At 42.4% G+C, this 19872-nt stretch overlaps 1 protein-coding gene across 3 annotated transcripts in view; it reads left to right on the top strand.

The window, feature by feature from the left end:
• Positions 1 to 19872, top strand: part of ABCC4 (ATP binding cassette subfamily C member 4 (PEL blood group)) — a 185073-nt gene that overhangs the window by 42775 nt on the left and 122426 nt on the right. For 2 of the 3 annotated variants that reach the window (XM_005909234.3, XM_070380663.1), the window contains exon 4: positions 4615 to 4839. The exons of the other annotated variant lie outside the window; for it this stretch is intronic. In XM_005909234.3, coding sequence (XP_005909296.1) covers positions 4615 to 4839 — 225 coding nt within the window. The remainder of the gene's footprint in view (positions 1 to 4614; positions 4840 to 19872) is intronic. 3 annotated transcript variants of the gene reach the window in all.

Genomic DNA, 19872 nt, shown 5'->3' with positions numbered 1-19872 from the left:
CCACTAGGCTCCTCTGTCAATGGGATTTCCCAGGCAAGACTGGAGGGATTGCCATTTCCTTCTCCAGAGGATTGAACCCAGGTCTCCTGCATGACAGGTGGATTCTTTACCGATTGAGCCACTAGATCACAGAGCCAAGACTTTTTTCTGACAACAGCTTTGTGCTCCTCTTTCTGTTGCTTCCTGCAGCGTGGGGTTTTCTTTTTCCCTGGAGATTTTAAGGAACATTTCAAAAAATAGAAGAATAGAACAAGGTCGCAGAATGCATTACCCTAGAATCTGCCTTTTTGGAGTAAAGACTATTTTGAGCTGACTTTTTTGAGAAGTAGACACAGGAAGGAAATCTCCATTTGTAAGGGCTTCTTCTGCTCTGTACCTGAAAGAGAGTGTTGGCCCTGAAACACAAAAGCATTTTGTCAGTGGAGAATGGATTTGCATAATGAATCCAACTCTATCTTTCTGCTTTGTTTATTCTGGGTTGCCTATTAACTTCTCATGAGCCCCCCCTCCTGCGCCGTACCCTTTAGCTGGAATGTCAAGACCTGGGTTCATATGGGTTTTTCTTGAAAGTATGATAGATCTCATGGAATTCTGCTTAAAACCCTTTGTGGTTCTTGTAAATCATTCACGATAGGTCTGTTATCCCCCCAGGCTCAGCTGCCTTGACACTGTAGGACAGGAGGATCGCAGATGCTTATGTGGGGTTAGTTTCTGCATCCAGAATCTTCCAGGGAGAGAGGGGACTTCAGTCTCCATTCGTAATTTGTTGTGAGTTTTGGGGGTCTTCCCTGAAAGCTCAATTGGTAAAGAATCAGCCTGCAATTCAGGAGACCCCGGTTCAATTCCTGGGTTGGGAAAATCTGCTGGAGAAGGGATTAGGTACCCACTCCAGTATTCTGGCCTTGTGACTCAGCTGATAAAGAATCTGCCTGCAATGCGGGAGACCTGGGTTTGATCCCTAGGTTGGGAAGATCCCCTGGAGAAGGGAACAGCTATCCCAGTCCAGTGTTCTGGCCTGAAGAATTCCATGGACTCTGCAGTCCATGGGGTTGAAAAGAGGTGGACACAACTGAGCAACTTTCACTCACTCACTCAAACCAGTTTCTGGGGGCTGGGCTACAGGCATCGGAGCTCTCAGCTCCTCTCGGGTGATGCACTCAGGATGAAGTCCACTGTGTAACGGAGGAGTGAAAACTGATAGGCTGGAAGACTGATGGTTTAATTTCCCCAAATTCACTGCTTTCCCTCTTAGCTCTGGATCTTTCTCAAGTCCAGCATTGTTATCTCTTCAGTTTCTAAAGATTAGCTGCCTGTTCATTTTCCCATAAGCTCACCCACTTACTTCCTTCTGTGTTAGATGGTTTCTAGTTCCTGTGTTTTCTTTTTTTTCTCATGAATCAGAGATAACAGACTTGGGCAAGAAATGTTTAAAGCAGCACATGTGGAATCATAGATGAGGAACTGTACCCACTGGGGAGTTTCTAGCATCAAGCTGTGTAAGAAGTTCCCCTAAAAACAAGAGATAGGGTCACATGGGAGGTGCTGTCTGGAGGCTGAATACCAAGGACTCCACCAAGCAGTGTCTGCCTCAGAGACTCGAACCTCGAACCATGTGGTGTTGTGGTATTATATTGGGATCTTGTAAAAATCCTTTTTGGCTTTGCAGTTGTGAATAATTCTTGTGAAGGAATAAAAACTGTCTTCTCAGTTGGTTTGTGGAGTTGTAGTTTGGGTATCAAATATGAAGGGATTAGAGGAGTAATTTTGACCTTGTTCCTGTTTATCTGGAAAGTTTTCATTTGGCTACTTTCAACTTTGATACTGAATGTTTTCTCAGTTTTATTTCTCACTCAGTTGAGGGTTAGGGTCAAGAACAGACAGAAGTGTGGACACTTTGGGTCATGGACCAGATATACTCCTTAATGAGACTGTTTGATCAACTGGGTTATTCAAGTTGGCCTCAGTGGAAAAAATCAAGATGCTAAGGCAGTAGTGATCCTTCTTTTACAAAAACTAATTTTTCCTGAATTTGTTACTTCTATTGGTATTCTCTTTGGTGGGTTTTCAATGTTAGGCCCAAGTGGAGAGCTGAGTCACAGACAATAGTGATTCCAGAGATAATCGTAAGTTTTAGGAAAGTTTGGGATGGCGGCTGTTAACCGCTGGGCTTCTGGTGCAGAGCCCCAGGTCTGTAGGCTGCAGCTCTGGACTGCTCTGGGTCACACCTGGGCTGGGACTGCCTTTGTGTACAGTTTGACATTCTTGCTTCTCTGTGTAAGACTTCTTCAGACTTCTATCTCAGTGAAGTCTATAAACAGTGTGTTTTGCAATATACGATGTGAGGGGCTTTTTAAATAAGCTCTTCATGCCCCTTGGGATGAATCATGGGGCTTGCTGGAAATGTAACAACGAGCCTTTGTGTTCTTGGGAAAACTTACTCTCATATGATCATCTTACTCATAAATATTCAGCTAAACAGTGTTCATCTTCTTTTCCCTACTAGATGAAACCTTCCATGACCTTGTGGAAGGCAAGGCCGTCAGTGAATGTGTGGGTTTGTGTGTGCAGAGCAAGATATGAGTGTTGGGCTTCCGTGTTGCATTCCTGTGAAGGACGGAGACAGCATTTTGTGAATAATCTGATCAGGCATTAGTTGACTGAGCAGAAAATATGTGTTAGTTTTGTTTGCTGATTGAAGTTTTTGATTCTCCTTCCCTTTGTCCTGCATGTGGCTTCTTCGGCTTTGGACAGACAGAGCTATCAAAAGCAAACCCATCAATTATATACCTTGTCTGTATTAAGGAGGGACTGCTTAAAAGGAAAAACCGAATTCTGGAACAATCTCCAAACTTTCTGGCATTTTGTCCTTTGAGAATTCTGGAGGAAATGATGTCGAGGGCCAAGGTGTTTACTTTTGGTGACTTGGATTTCATGAGTGTTTGGTTTTCCTTGGTGAGAGAGAAAGGGACCTTCAAGGAGCGACAAGCGGGCAGAAGTAGATTGTGGGGTGGAGTGTCCGTTTGGCAGAGTGGGCAAGTGTTGCAGTTTTTTTGACATTAGTTTTGTGAAAGAAAATTGTTTTCCCTATGCCATACTAAAGATATAAGTCCCAATGCTTCCCAACTCATTGGTTTAGAATTGTAATTTTTGCCTTGGGGAAAAGAAGATTGGTAATATGTATTCTAAACCAGTACCTGTAGTGTTTGGCAGATGAAGAAACATGGATGACATCATTTTTTTAGCTTGGCTTCTGCTGTATTTAATTTTTGGCTCCAAGGAATATCGCAACTTCTGGGCTGGAGAGACAGTGATACAGTGTACCCTGGGCCTGGGATCCTGGGAATCTCCCAAGCCTGATTTCTTCGAGAAACTCCAGCAGAAGCTGGACTCCATTCTCTTGATCCCTGTATGTGTAGAGTTCAGGGTTGGAAAGAGGGTATCTTATGTTTGTGCCAATGTCTCAGTTTATAAAGGCTCCTGATTAGGTTGTTTTTTTTTGTTTGTTTTTTAATATTTATTTATTTGGCTTCTGCAGCAGGTCTCAGTTGTGGTATATAGGATCTTTAGTTGTTCAAACTCTTAGTTGTTACATGTGGGATCTTTTTCTTTGACCAGGGATTGAACCTGAGCCCCCTGCATTGGGAACATGGGGTCTTAGCCACTGGACCACCAGGGTAGTCCCTCTTAATGAGTTTCTGATGTATTTGTGGGGAGGCTCACGATCTCCCTGTCTTACTCCTGTGCTGTCGTCTTCAGCTTCCCCTCCATAAAGGCTCTTAAAGCTGACAGAGATGGCAAGAGTGGTCCTCTTGTATGTGAATGACCTTGAATTTCTGTTGGGCTGGGACACTGAGAGTACAGGGGATCAGGAGCAGGCTGCCAAAAGGGCTTGTTCATATGCAAACAAATTTCTTACCTTTCTTATGCTCATCTGAAGCCAGGAGTCATTTGGTATTTTGCCAAATGGGTTCTAAAGCACTGGTTGTAGTATTTGCTGAGCATCCACAATGTACTAACCACAAGCATCCACAATGTACTAACCACAGTGCACTAAGGCTTTATTGTTTTTACCACATTTTTGCCTAGGTTAAAACTGTTGTCTGCTTGTCTTATAGAAGATAGTGTACCTGTGGATTTTTTCTTTAGATTAACTAGGAATGTTGTATTTTGTCAAGATGTCTTTTTAACAAGTAATAATAAAAGTAAAGCATGTGTTAAGAAAACCTGGTTTGGGGCTTCCCAGGCGGTGCTAGTGGTGAAGAACCCGCCTGCCAATGCAGGAGACCTAAGAGACCTGGGTTCGATACCTGGGTAGGGAAAATCCCCTGGAAAAGGGCATAGCAACCCGTAGCCTGGAGAATCCCATGCACAGAGGAGCCTGGCCGGCTACAGTACGTGGGGTCGCAAAGAGTCGGACATGACTGAAGTGACTTAGCACCCACGAATCCAATTAGGTTCAATCGTCCAACTAGATTTTACGATTTAAGGTTTGAGGGCTGAATAAAGTCTTTACTCTGTTGAGTGGGAAAAAAAAACCACCAACAAACCAAAGCCTAAAAGAAAACCTGATTTGGCTTGTATGTCTAATGAAGATTTTTTAAAATTTGTTTTTAGGAAAGTACCAGAGTAGTTCAGCCCATAATTCTGGGGAAAATTATTGGTTATTTTGAAAACTACGATCCCTCTGATTCTGCTGCTTTGTACGAAGCCCATGGCTATGCCGGGGTGCTGAGCGCCTGCACGCTTGTCTTGGCCATTCTACACCACTTGTATTTCTACCACGTCCAGTGTGCGGGGATGAGGCTGAGAGTAGCCATGTGCCACATGATTTACCGCAAGGTAAGTGTCACTCGGTACCAAAGTGTATACCTCTCATGAAGTACCAGAAGCATTTTGGGAAAGTTCTCTGTCAATTACAAATTTTATAACTAGTGAAAATCGTGAATCACTATTGTACACGTGTAATATATAACATTGCACATCAAGTATACTTCAGTAAAAAAGTAAGACACATTATACCCAAGAAGAACAATTTCCTTTAATGATTATGCTCATTTACACCATGCTATGGAATTTTGCTCTTTGCATCCAGCCCATTTTGTTGTTTAAGAAAATGTTATGAAAACATAATGAAGAGATTTGTATTGAGATCAGGTCAGGACAGCTTTTGATAATGTTTATTCACAGGCTCTTGTATAATATTCAGTAAATTTATAAAGAAGTCTATAAGCATCAGAGATATGAAGTTGATTTTTAATGCTTTCATGCCAAAATCACATAGTGGTATTAATGGAAATTTTGTTGTTCATGAAAACCTTTATTTACACAAAGTTGTATTTATTAGAAAGCTTCTGTAATTGGATCTATAAAATCTAGGAGAAAGGAATGTGTTTGAGAAAAGGAATGCTTATTTTTTTTTCAAACATTGCATCTAATCATATTCATTATAATTATGTTTACTAAAAAAATGTAAATGGAATCCATGCCACATATAGACGCACTCATCGTGTTATATAGTTGTGATTGTTAATAACAGTAATAAAGACAGTAGATGTTTGGATAAAACTTGAAATTTTTCATTGTTTTTAGTAATTTTGAAGAGAATTTGTTGGTTGCCATTCATTTAGTTTTTTTCATAATAGATTTCCTTTTTTTCTTTAGTAAGCAATATAGCAGTTTTAGTATGACCTGGTTTGATGATTTTAGTGCTTTTGTGCTGAGAAATACCCATAAAATTATTCCATAGGTTACCCTGGTCTTAACAAGTGTAAAGAGAGTGAGGATTTCTGGTGGATTTACAGAGAAATTGCCACTGTCAGGAGCTGAAGTGCCCTTTATAAACTTGATCCTGGGTATCTCTGCCCTGTTTACTTTTTAAAGAATTTTCATTTGACTGTATTAGATAATTTGAAATTTACTGAGATAGCAGACACACACAAAAAGGACAACAACATTGTCAATGTGTTAAATGGCTTTACTATAGTAATTTTTGCCATTGTATCTGAGCCTCACATTGTACACCTTATATATATATACAATTTTTATTACAAAACAATTAAAATTGTCATTGAAGTCTAAAGCCAAACAGTTTAAATTGAAATTATCACTTCTTCATCCAGTTGCTACTTATTTAGACTTCTGCTTCCTGAGGGTACATTTGTTGGCAAAATGTGACTTGTCTCCTCATTTTCTCTTGAGCGGAGTCTTGTTAATCTCAGGGCTGGGTCATCCCCGGGGGCCTGGCATCTCACTGTCTGTGTTTGGCTGCAGCATCTGAGCCAGTTTCCTCCTGGGTGATGTGGAAATGGCCGTGGTGCCCCTACACTCTGGTCAGGGGTCTTCCTTGTCGTTCATCACGTTCTTTGATATTCAATGTACCATCTACTATTTAGGAGATAGACACTCTGACTCCCCAAATTTAGCTAGATGTTTGTCTTTCCAGATCATGCTTAGCTCCCATAAATAAATAGGAAATTTCACCAGATCCACATTGTAAAAATCTTTTGTTAGGTCTGATGGTTCAGTGAAATAAAGCTTTGTCTTTGCTGCACAGGTGAGCCAGGGTCCACCTGTTTTTCTTCCTCTTCGCACTAACACTTTGGAACATTGCCTTTGGGAAATCTGATCTGGCCCTGGCACTTTTGCTTGGATGAATGTAAACATCTCCCAAAGCCATTAATTTGCTGACTTGATTAGGCTAAGAGAATTGTCCCTTTATGAAGTCAGGTATTATTGGGGTAAATCACAGACGTAACCAGGAATTCCAGAAACATGAGAAAGAACTTTTTCCAGCCTTGCATCTAAGATTCCGCTGGGGTGGAGAAATTCAACACTTCTATGCAGGTTACCGGCAGACTGATTCATTAGGGCAAAAGCTGGTGCTGCTGAACAGCTCTGAAAGACCCCTCAGAACGATTGTGGTTCATGCTCAGGCCCCACCTCCTGATCTCTGGTCCTGGAAAGAAATCAGCTTGGGTGTTATAAATGGCTGCTAAGGCACAGTTGTAACTTTGAATGATCCTTTGGAATATATCATATATACAGGTGACTTATTTAATTTACCTTTTGACTGCTTTGGTAAAATTACTTTTGGTCATTGCTTTTTATTTATTTATTTATTTATTTTGTTTTTGTTTTTTTTTTCTTTTGGTCATTGCTTTTTAAAAAAAAAATTGTAGTAAAATATACACAACATCAAGTTTACCACTTTAACTTTTTTTAAAAATTAATATATTTGTTTGGCTGCACCAGGTCTTAGTTGCAGCATGTGGGATCTGTTTCCTAACCAGGGCTCAAACCCGGGCCCCCTGCATTGGGAGCGCATAGTTTTAGCTACTGCACCGCCAGGGAAGCCCCCCTTTTAACTCTTTTTAAGTGCAGCGTTTAGTGACATTAGGTTCGTTCACATTGTTGTTGCAGCCATCAGTGCTATTCATCTTCAGAACTTTTTCGCCATCCCAGACTGAAACTCTATACCCATTAAACACTGACTCCCCAGCACCTCACCACCATTCTACTGCTCTGAATTTAATGACTCTAGATGACTCAGGTGTCAGAATTCAATTCCTTTTAAAGGCTGGATAACATTCCATTGCAGGTCTGTGCAACATTCTGTGCATCCTTTCATCTGTTGTTGGACATTTTGGCTGTTCCTACATTTTGGCTGTTGTGAATAATGCTGCTGTGAACATGGGTGCACCAGTATTGGCTCAAGTCTGTGCTTTCAGTTCTTTTGAGTGCATCCCCAGGAAGCTGAATTTCTATACTATATGCTAATTTTATCTTTAGTATTTTAAGGAACTTCCAGACTCTGTTTTATTGTGATAACATTATTTTACATCCACACTTGATCACTGATCTTTCTGTTTGACTTGAGGACTAAATGAAAAGTTTTTATAGACATGACATTTCATTTGGATTAGTGACTCCTATTGGTGGTCTATTGAAGCAGCTCAGGATGTCTATTCAGATTCCTCAGATCTCTAGGGCAATTTTTTTTCGAACTTCTTACCAAATATCGGGATTATGCAACATGGGCTGTGTTTTTTTGTGAAGTCAGCTAACTGGCATTAAGAACACAGATCCGTCAAAGGAATAGTGTTTTAAACCTTGTTGTTGTTCAGTCACCTAGTCGTGTCTAACTCTTTGCGACCCCTTAGACTGAAGCACACCAGGCCTCCCTGTCCCTCACTATCTTCTGAAGTTTGCCCAAGTTCATGTCCATTGCATCAGTGATGCCATCCAGCCATCTCATCCTCTGACGCCCTCTTCTCCTTCTGCCCTCAGTCTTTTCCAGCATCAGAGACTTTTCCAAGGAGTCAGTTCTTCGCATCAGGTGGCCAAAGTATTGGAGTTTTCAGCTTCAGCATCAGTCCTTCCAATGAATATTCAGGGTTGATTTCCCTTAAGATTGACTGGTTTGATCTCCTTGCAGTCCAAGGGACTTTTAGGAGTTTTCTCCAGCACCACAGTTCAAAAGCATCAATTCTTCGACGCTCAGCTTTCTTCACAGTCCAACTCTCACATCCATACATGACCACTGGAAAGACCATAGCCTTGACTATACAGACCTTTGTCGGCAGAGTAACGTCTCTGCTTTTCAACACACTGACTAGGTTTGTCATCGCTTTCCTTCCAAGAAGCAATCGTCTTCTGATTTCATGGGTGCAGTCCCATGAAATAAAATCACATCCGTAGTGATTTTAGAGCCCAAGAAGAGGAAATCTGTCACTACTTAGACCTTTTTCCCCTTCTATTTGCCATGAAGTAATGGGGCTGGATGCCATGATCTTAGTTTTTTTTAGTGTTTAGTCTTAAGCTGGCTCTTTCCCTCTCCTCCTTCACCTTCATGAAGAGGCTGTTTACTTCCTCTTCACTTTCTGCCATTAGAGTGGTATCATCTGCATGTCTGAGATTGTTGATGTTTCTCCCTCCTATCTTGATTCCAGCTTGTAACTCATCCAGCTCAGTGTTTCTCATGGTGTGCTCCACATATAGGTTAAATAAACAGGGTTTAAGCCTTATACTGTCTCCTTTTAGAAAATCGCCAGGAGTCCCTGGTGATATTCCCAGCATGAGTCACCTATCACCTTTACAGTGAGACCAGTGTCTTAATTCCTGTCTGTTTATGGTTGGAGCACAGAAGAAGGAGTACTCTGCCAGCTTCAAATCTCAAAGGGTAATAACTCCCCCAGCTTAGAGCATGGGAGGTGGACCTGGAATAGGGAAAGATGAAAACTTAAAGCAAGCTGAGCCTGCATTGAAGATAGTTGTCAATCTCCAGCCCAAGTCAGTAGTGAGAATGTCTCTCCCGTTTGCCAGTCCTGTCCTTGTCTTCATGCCTGAATGCTATGGATGTTCAGATGCGGGACAGGCAGCATGAGAGTATCACTAATCAGGATGGTCTTGTCATATGGCACAGAGATTTTAAGAAGCATGGTCTCCCACGGTGAGTCCTGATAATGGGATGGTGTGCTCCCAATGCCAGGTAAAGCCAGAGCAGATAGTCAGGGAAGTCACTGAGTGTTCTCTGCTGCCTGTTACCCAGGGCAGATTTACCTGCAGAATCTGATCAGTTTGCCAGACTTCTTAATGTGACTGATATCTCATCCTAATTCTCTTTAGTGTTTGTTACCCAAAGGGTGGTTTGCAGGAGAGATTTCGTCATTTGTTGTTTCAGCTTCTAAGATGACTTGATTCCCTGCAAACATCCCAATTTGCCTTTATCTTTTGTTGTAGATCTGTAGGGATTTCCCGGTGGCTCCATGGTAAAGAACCCACCTGCCAGTACAGGAGACATGGGTTCAGTTCCTGGGTAGGGAAGATTCCCTGAAGAAGAAATGACAACCCACTCCAGTATTCTTGCCTGGGAAATCCCATGGACAGAGAAGCCTGGCAGGCTACAGTCCTTGGGGTACAGTCCATTGGGGGTACTTGATGTAGTGTTTGAAAAACAACAGTATTCCTGAATACTCATAGATTCTGTATTTGGAAATTTGCCTACTTGCTAAAATTTATGTGTAATTCTAAAAATCATTCTAAAATTTACTTATAATTCTAAAAATCATTAAAAAATTGGGATACTTTCCTGGTCTTCTGCCCATGTTCATACAGTCCCTTAAGTTTCTTGTCATCTGACGTGCATACTCCCAGTGGGGTGGAATGTATTTCTGCTTTCATACTGTGGAACAGATGGCTTTTTTGTGGTCTGCTTGGTGCCTTGCTTTTCGTGTTTTTGTTCTTTTCAGAGGAGTTTGCAGCTTAAGAGTGCTGAAGTGTTGTCTCTTGTTCCTAAGCAGAAGACTGTGATGTGTCTTTCGGGGAAATATGTGTGTAGGTGAGCTTGGTTCTGGTAGTGTTCTAGTGCTGCTGGCTGTGTTTGTGTGAGGCCAGTGTTTGTGAATTACCAATGGCAATTAAATAAGGTTAAATAGAAACATACATAAAAGAAGGTCATCTAAGTGTTGAGGTTGATGAAGATGCTTTTACCAAAGGCTGGCCAGAACCCTAGCCCTGTAGTTCCCTTAGGAACAATTAGTATTCACTTAGGTTCATGTTGTTGCTTAGTTGCTAAGACTCTTTATGACCCCATGGACTGTAGCCCACCAGGCTCCTCTGTCTGTGTGATTTCCCAGGTAAGAATACTGCAGTGGGTTGCCATTTCTTTCTCCAGGGGATCTTCCTGACCCACGGATCGAAATCTCCTGCATTGACAGGTGGATTCTTGACCGCTGATCCACCAACGAAGCCCTAATTCACCTTCGTAGTGACCATAGAGTATGACTACTGATATTCATACAGTACAACTCAGAGAGGTTGTTTCTATACATTAGCATCTTAAAGAAATATTCTTACTTACCTTAGATCTGTTTTCAGTTTTCATCTAAGCAATGTAGTTCTAGTTTCAGAAGTTTGTAATTTGGGGGAACTTACATGCTCCTTGTATCCACACCATTTCTATTTCATGGTTTCAGGTAACCATCATCTGTCTGAGTGAAGGACTCTTTCTCTTTCCTTTAATCCTGTCTCTTAAGACCCCTTCCTTCTCCGGATCATTTCCCATCTCTTTTGCAGACACTTGTTCAGTTAAGTTATGTTTTAAGATCAGTGATCAGGACAGCAGGCATCCTTTCTCCTGGAGCCTGAACTGGAAGTAGGAGCCCTTCCAGGGTGCCAGGAGTGGTCAAACTTGCAAACTCCTCTGGATAAATGGAGCCTGACTTTAAAAACAACCTGTGTACCAAGTGTGCTCCAGAGGAGCCTGGAGGCCTACAGTCCATGGGATCATAAAGAGTTGGACACGACTGAATGACTAATGTTTATTGTACACAGGGAATGACAGATATTCAACTGATTTGGGGTAATGAAACAGCGATTTCTTATGGTCAATCTAATATCTTGCTTACGAGTTTGCAGTTATATTTCTAAGAGACCAGGATGTTGAGTATTGTTCAAGTGAGACAGTGTGGTATTTATGAAAATAAAATGACTCTCTTACAGCATCTGATACCTTGTTTGGACTTTATCTTCTAATGGTATTTTCTAACTTCCAGATAAAATTAGAATGTGCTAGTAATGTTTCTTGCACTGTTTAGCAGTTTAAAAAATATTTTCCGCCTTTATTGCTGATATAAAATCGCATTTTGTGAAGAGTTAATCTCATCAAGGAGCCTCTGGGTGAGGATTTACTTTTCTGTGGGCAGGAGATTGAGCAAAGCAGGTTAAGCAAGGAGAGGCTGTTTGGTTTAAACTGCTTTGTTCAAAGGATATGTTTCTGTTGCTTGAGAATAAAAGGTGTCAATTGCATACTACCTGGTAACTTGCTATGTGGGGTGCAGTGCAAACTGGAAGGGAACACTTAGCTCCGTGGTTCCCAAACTGCTGCACTACAGATTCATGAAAATTTAAAAAACACGGATACCTGAGCCCTCTCTGTGGAAATCCATTCTAATGGCTTGGCGGTGGAGTGGGGAGCAGATTTATTTCTCACCACATGAACTGTTGGATCTTAGTTAATCATGGAGGCTTAACCACTGGGATAGCAGTGTTTTTTTTTTGCATGGGGGAGTTTTAAAAGGTACCAGGTGATAGTGATAGGCCTCAAATGCATTTTTAGCTTAATTTCTTTCTTGTATCTTATAACCAAGATCTTCTAGTACATTGCAGTAGCATGTGGATTAGATGTTTAACATTTCTCAGTGGAGATGCCCTTTTGAAATTGCAGCTATAAACCTGACCAATGGTGGCCATTCTGTAGTTCTCCCGTGGCTCAGATTCTAAGCTGGGAATCTCCTGTGCACTGAGTGATCAGGTTCTTATCAGGTGCACAAGTACTTGCTAGATGACAGTGTGGCAGGTCAGATGGGAGAGAGACTGGGAGCGTAGACTGAGCGCAGTCAGACCCGAGATCCAGTCTTGATTTCGCTGTCTGCTGAACTGTGAGTGAGTGAACCCACTTCTCAGAGCCTCAGTGTCCTGAGTTTAAACACTGAAGGAGACAATATATGCTTCATTGGGGTTTTTGTGAGCACTGATTTTGCAGGGCACCTGTTACAGAATCATGTATTCAGTTTAGGAGGGTGGAGGGTCATACACACAATAGGACTCTGTAGTTTGAGTGCTTTTGTATGAATCACAGTTTTCCCTCTTTGTAGACATTAGCCTTAGGCTAACTGCTCTATGCCTACATTTCCTCATTTGTAATAGTACCCAACTCTTAAGGTTGTAGAGAAGATTAAATGAGCCAATCTGTGTAAAGCGTTTAACGTAGTGCCTGGCATTTAGCTAGTGTTCACACGTTCCTGTCATCTTCATTACTGGCACTCGGTTACAGAAGGCTAGAACACCTACAATTAGATGAAATAGAAATATGGGTGTTAAGTGGTACTCAAGTGTACAGACTTAATGGTTCAGGAGAGGACCCCTTCGAAGGGTGGGTGATGTGTGCGTGTCTGTTATTCTGTGTCAGTGTGTATGCCTGCAGCGGGCCAGTCCATGCATGGAGCAGTGTTGCAGTAGAAAGCCAAAATGATTTATTCAGGGAATTGTAGAAGCACAGTTGGCATAGCACGAGGCTCCAACATACATCTAGAAAGGAATATTGGGACCAGGGTCTTGATCATGAGCTTAAGGCTGTTGGAGTTACTGAACTGGTAAAGGGGAACCCTTGGAAATTTTGATTAAGGTAGTAAATGATCAGAGTAGTGATTTAGGAAAACGCAATGAAGGCTATTGTGTGTGGGTACATGTGAAGTTGTGAGTCAGCTGAAAAAATGATTGGAAAGGACATAACGTCTGGCTATTCATTCCTTCATTTCATTCTTACTATTTTGCCCATTTAGTGAAGAGTTTAGTGAGAGTGGTGGGTCATTGAAAGAAAAAAATAATGTCTTATTTAATCTCATATGTGAACTGATGTAGTACAGTACATGTTAGACAAAATAGCAAAATGAATTAGGTGTGGACTTTCTAATGCATTATAATATTCATGAGAGATGGAGAAAAGAAAGGATTCAGCTCGCAGGGGTTTATTATAGAAGGGGAGAAAAGTGTTTGTTAGGAAATCCTGGTTCTGATAGGAATCCGCAAAGGCAGTCTGCCTTGAAACTTCGGCTGTTTCATAAGCATCGCTGGTTTGCTTACCATTATTGCAAAATTTGGGAGGAGAAACCCCAAACACCACCATCCTATAAGGGCAGGCATCATTTTTGTAGATTCTTTCCCAGTCTTTATCCAGTCACACATATTAATATAGTTACTGTGTTTATATATACGGCTTGTGTTCAGTTTCTGAGTCACTGTATTGACTGCCCTTTACCTCCTCACTAGCTATATTCATGGTCGAGTGGACTCACTGTGTTCACTAGTCTTAGGGTGACAGGTGTTTGTGTTCATGGCCTTACAGGGAATGTCTTTTTGATCCATGTTTTTTTCTTGGCTGCATATGCCAAAGTCATCTTCAGACAGGATTTATTTTGTTGCAGTTGTTTGCAAGACCGAGTTTGGTGGCACACTGTTCCACTTGAGCTGTGCCAGTCCCATAGTGACAATATGTGTACCCCTGGAGGTGGGCTGTGCGTAACGGGGAGTAATAGGTTTTTACTAGGTAACCATCTGGAAAGCTAATTGGTAATCCCTGCTTTCTTTGAAAAATTCCTCAGCAACAACCAAACTCCTATACCCTTCCATCAAAAGTCAATGTAAACAAACTCCTAAGTTTTGGGTATGTGCTGTGCTGTGTGTACTCAGCTGTGTTTGACTATTTGCAACCCCATGGGCTATAGCTGGCCGGGATCCTCTATCCATGGGATTCTCCAGACAAGAATACTGGAGTGGCTTGCCATTTCCTATTCCAGGTGGGGATCTTCCCTACCCAGGGATCAAACCCAGGTCTCCTGCATCTCCCTTCATTGTAGGCAGATTCTTCACCATATGAACCATCAGGGAAGCCCTCTTAGGCTTTGAAAGTCAAAGTCGCTCAGTCATGTCCGACTCTTTGTGACCCCATGGACTGTACAGTCCATGGACTTCTACAGGCCAGAATATTGGAGTGGGTAGCCTTTCCTTTCTCCAGGGGATCTTCCCAACCCAGGGATCGAACTCAGGTCTCCCACATTGCAGGCAGATTCTTTACCACCCGAGCCTCTAGGGAAGCCCAAGAATACTGGAGTGGCTGGCCTATCCCTTCTCCAGCAGATCTTCCCAACCCAGGAATTGAACTGGGGTCTCCTGCATTGCAGGTGGATTCTTTACCAACTGAGCTATTCGTCTTTTCCAAGACAAGTCTAGAGTATCTCTGTTTTAAGAGGCGGGTTTCTAAATCTCAGGCTTCCCTGGTGGCTCAAATGGTAAAGAGTCTGCCTGTGGTGTGAGTGACCCAGGTTTGATCCCTGGGTTGGGAAGATCCCCTGGAGAAGGAAATGGCAACCCAATCCAGTATCCTTGTCTGGAAAATTCCATGGAAGAAGGAGCCTGGCAGGCTACAGTCAGACACAACTGAAGTGACTTAGCAACGCACCTCCCACTTGAACATATCTCCCACCTCCCTCCCTATTCCACCCCTCTAGGTTTGAATTCCCCAAGTCACAAAAGCATTGGTTACCTTTACATATGGTAATGTAAGTTTCCATGCTACTCTTTCCATATAGCCCGCCTACTTTTTCTCCCTCCAGCCTGCATCTTATGGCCAATGGGATTTTAGTTCCCTGACCAGGGATTGAACCCAGGCCCCCTGCATTGGGAGCATGGAGTCTTAGCCACTGGAGCAGGGAAGTCCCTCCCTTAGCATTTTTTAAGGAGGGGGCCTGGAAATCTGTATTGTTTAATCTGTGCCCCAGGGATTCTTAACCATGGAGAAAGTTTTGGAAACTCTGTACTGGGGAATGGTGAAGGGAACAGCAGACCAGATCAGGCTGGTGGAGATGTGGTGCCTCCCTGGAAAGGGAACGAACAGCATGTATATTCTTCTGCCTTTCCCTGGGGCTTGTGCTGCAATCATGACTCATACCTATTTTTAAACATTCTAATTTTTTTGTCTACCTGTGTTTTCATGTCTCCATTCTTTTAAATATTTCACTGCATTTACAGTTTTTGTTTGGTGGTTATTTTCATTTTGGTCTTCAAAGGTCATTGTTTTTTAAATTGTTTCAAACAGTCAAAACATAAAATTGACTAGGTTTGCCGTTTTAAAGTCTACAATTGAGTCACTGGTGTTAAATCCATTCACATTGTTAGGCAGGCATCACCACCATGCATCATCAGGTCTCTGCCTCGTGAGTGGCAGCTTTCCATTTTACTTTCTATCTGAGTGTATTTGTCTGTTCAAGGAACCTCACATATGTGGAATCATATAGGAGTCATCCTTGGGTGGCTGGCTTATCACTTTGTCCTCAAAGCTAGGTTAGCTGTATTCAGTATTCATTGGAAACAATTTACTGTTCACCCAGGCCCTCAGCTGTGGTGATGACTTTGAGTTAGTTATGGAGGAAAAGGAAGGCATTTCAGAGAGAACTGCATCCTCTCTGGGTGCTTTTCTGAGCAATCGGCTCTGCCTTGGTTCTGTTTTGAAGCCTTCATCCCCTGCTTCCTCTGGGACTCATTAGCTGAACTAACCGGGCCGTTTTCTTCGCTTGTGACCTCTGGGAATTCACAACTCTGGGTAACGCCTGGTATTTTATATGCTCCACTCCAGTGAGTGGGAGAACGTGGGATTTAGGGATATGGAACTGGGTAAAGAGTGTGTAAAGATGGCTTTCTGGGAGGAGCTTGTGCTCTTGGCTCTGTGCATTTTTCTCCTAATTCCTTCATTTGCATCAGTAAGAGAAATTAAGGCATGGCTGGGTATGTTTGGTTGTAAAACTGTATATTGAAAACATTTAGGGAGCATCTCCTACTTTTGTCATTCTGTTTTTCTTTTCTGCTGCACAGATTTCATTTTCTGAAAGCTTCCAAGGTGACGTCTAAGGGAAGGGTAATGCAACTAGTTCTGTGACGTTATAAAAGTGAGCACCATTGGTTACTTTAGGTTTGTTGCTTGTCCTCCTCAATCAAATTCAACACTTTGCTACGTAGAAAACATTAGGAAAAAGGAAAAACCCTTAGAAAATATTATCATTTTGACAAATTCTCAGTGAAATGATTTACCCTCAGTGAGTTTAGACTGGGTATGTTGTTTTCCCCTTGTATTCTTTTGATCTGAACGGAAGCATACTAACAATAAAATAATTGGAAAAATGGTTCTCAGTTTAGTTGCTGTAAAAGACAGCATATGGCCTCATGTATAAGTTCTTACCACTGAGCATTCCATTTGAGAAGATAGATTATTACTTTTTAGATGTAGGAAAACATTCATTAAAGAAAAATGCTGATAGAAGTCTCCCCTTCCTTCTTTTGGGGTCACAGTTGATTTGTATTCTCATTAAGATTCTTCTCTTGCTGAGCCATAAATGTATATTTATGCATGTTCTTGGATCTCCTTTCTCTTCATTGTGGAGTTTTCCACCCTTTCTGTGGTTTTCCTCCTTTCTGTTGCCCTAGCTCACGTTGATCTGACCAGGGTTCTTGGTCTTCCCCAGGTAGAGGGAAATTGTCTAGAGAACCCAAAAGAAATTCAGGCAAGGTTGTACTGGGGCTCCTGCACTGGTTGTAGGAGGTAAAACGGGCTCTCCTGTTGTCTCCCCAGGTGAGGAGGCCAAGCTCCTTCCTTACGTGGGTGAGGGTTGTGGTGGGGTAGTTCAGGTGGTCTGCCTTTCCTTTTGTGGTGTTGAGTGTGGGGGAGGGGGCACTCTGTTTTTGCCACACCTTTGGTTTAGGTCCCAGCTCTTCAGAAATGGCACTTGGTTCTTTTTGTCTTTTTGTATCTTTTGGTCCAGAATTTGCCCCAACTGCACATGAGCACAGTTATTTTTAGTCCCATATAGTTTCTTTGTATTTTGTAGCTCTAGGAGGGGTGTGTCCAGGTGTGAGCTTTGCCCCATTGCGACAAAAGTTCCCTGATCCCAGGCCGGGGGCAGGGCAGTTCCAAGGGTATCATCTCAGTGACTCAAAGCCCTTGGAGAGGATGAGGTCTGAGAATATGCACAAACTCCTCCTGAGGGGTTCACGTCCTTAGCCTGACCCCATGGTGGCTATCAGGGGCTTCCACCCACCAGTGGTGCTTAAAGTGTTAGTTGCCCAGTTGTGTCCAACTCTTTGCAACCCCATGGACTGTGTCCCACCAGGCTCCTCTGTCCATGGGATTTTCCAGGCAGGAATACTGGAGTGGGTTGCCATTCCCTTCCACCAGGAGATCTTCCCAGCTCTGGGATAGAACCTGCGTCTCCTGCATTGCAGGATTGCTTTTTGAGCCACCAGGAGAGCCTGGATTGCTTGGAGTCCACATTTTGGTTCTCATACTCAGAGGGCCACTTGTCAGCTCTGTATACATGGCGTTCTGGTGCCTCCAGTAGGTGCTGTGGATTTAGGTGAAAGCTAATGGTACTTGCAGGAGCTAACTGCTACATCCTTCAAAGCTTGTAGAGAGCTGAGTAGGTTGTGCTGGCTTGGGTGCCAGCCATGGAAAATCAGGCCAGCAACAAGAAAAAGGCAGTGGAGTTGTCAGATGAGAGAACAGCAGGTGGTTGATCTTGTATTGACTTTGTTTTTTATTTCCTGCAGTGAGTTTTTTTCTCCACACAACCATAGAGGCAATGTGATTAGTTTTATGGCAGTTTCATTAGTTTAATAGTCACCCATTATGTTCATGCTGGGGGAAGATATTAGGCAGTTTCTGCGTCCTCTCCGCAAAAGCAGAGATGAATGGCTTTATATTATGTAATCATGTAAGCAGGTATGACAGCATTACTAAGCAACTCTAGGCAACACTCTGGGAAAAATACAGCAGTATTCTGTTTCAGGTGAGCTAAACATACGCTTACCCTAGTTGCCTGTTGGAATAATTCCCATTATCAATTCTGGGGGGCAGGGCCATGAACCAGGAAATAAGCCAAATGCAAAATAAGTGGTGAGAGCCTGAGTCTGCTTTCTGTTCTGAGTCCTTTAGGTTCTTATTCGGGGTCTGCTACTCTGATTCACTTATGATATTACGATGCCAGAACCTAGTTTAGAAATAGCAGTAGGTAATGGTGAGCTAGTCAGTTGAAGGGATAACCTGATGGCAGGGGAAAAGATAGAATTATAATGTATGAAAAACCCAAAAAGCATGGCCATTTGGAGCATTCCGTGGGACAGAAGCGCTTCTATGCACTGAGGGTCATCGGCACTGGATATAAGTCTTGCTGGTGATGAGGAGTGCAGCGTTAAGACGGTGAACTGAGTTCTCGTCTTTGGTTTTAAAGGCCGACTGCAGCAGGGTTTGGGGGAAGATGCTGTTCAAATGAACATTGGATTCTTAAAGGATTAATACTTCTCACTAGTCTGGAAAACTCAATTCATGTGCAGAGAACATTTTTTTCTCTGCTCCTTTGATGATATTTGTGTGTCCATATGTGGGTTATGGAGTTTCACATCTGATTCAAAACAGTTGAGAAAGGAGACATTGTTTATTTTTCAAATGGAATGACTAATATTTTTTTACACTATATTTTTTAAAAAGTTGAACAAAATTTATGTTTTGGCCTAGATTATCAGTTCAGTTCAGTCGCTCAGTCGCTCAGTCGTGTCCGACTCTGCGACCCCATGAACCTCAGCACACCAGGCCTCCCTATCCATCACCAACTCCCAGAGTTCGCCCAAACCCATGTGTATTGAGTTGGTGATGCCAACCATTTCATCCTCTGTTGTCCCCCTCTCCCACCTTCACTCTTTGCAAACATCAGGGTCTTTTCAAATGAGTCAGCTCTTCGCATCAGGTGGCCAAAATAACATCAGTCCTACCAATGAACACCCAAGTCTGATCTCCTTTAGGATGGACCGGTTAGATCTCTTTGCAGTCCAAGGGACTCTCAAGAGTCTTCTCCAGCACCACAGTTCAAAAGCATCAATTCTTCCGCGCTCAGCCTTCTTCACAGTCTGACTCTCACATCCATACATGACCACTGGAAAAACCATAGCCTTGACTAGACGGACCTTTGTTGACAAAGTAATGTCTCTGCTTTTTAATATGGTATCTAGGTTGGTCATAGCTTTCCTTCCAAGGAGTAAGGGTCTTTTAATTTGGTTGCAAATCACCATCTGCAGTGATTTTGGAGCCCAGAAAGATAAAGTCAGCCACTGTTTCCACTGTTTCCCCATCTATTTGCCATGAAGTGATGGGACCGGATGCCATGATTTTAGTTTTCTGAATGTTTTCAGAAAAGCCAACTTTTTCACTCTCCTCTTTCACTTTCATCATGGAGTTCTCTTAATTGTCCCATAGGTAATTTCTCTACTGCCTAT

Source organism: Bos mutus, chromosome 12 (genome assembly GCF_027580195.1).
Source record: "Bos mutus isolate GX-2022 chromosome 12, NWIPB_WYAK_1.1, whole genome shotgun sequence".
NCBI lineage: Eukaryota > Metazoa > Chordata > Mammalia > Artiodactyla > Bovidae > Bos > Bos mutus.
Note: the sequence above shows the minus strand (reverse complement) of the source record. Positions and strands in the feature narration are given on the sequence as shown.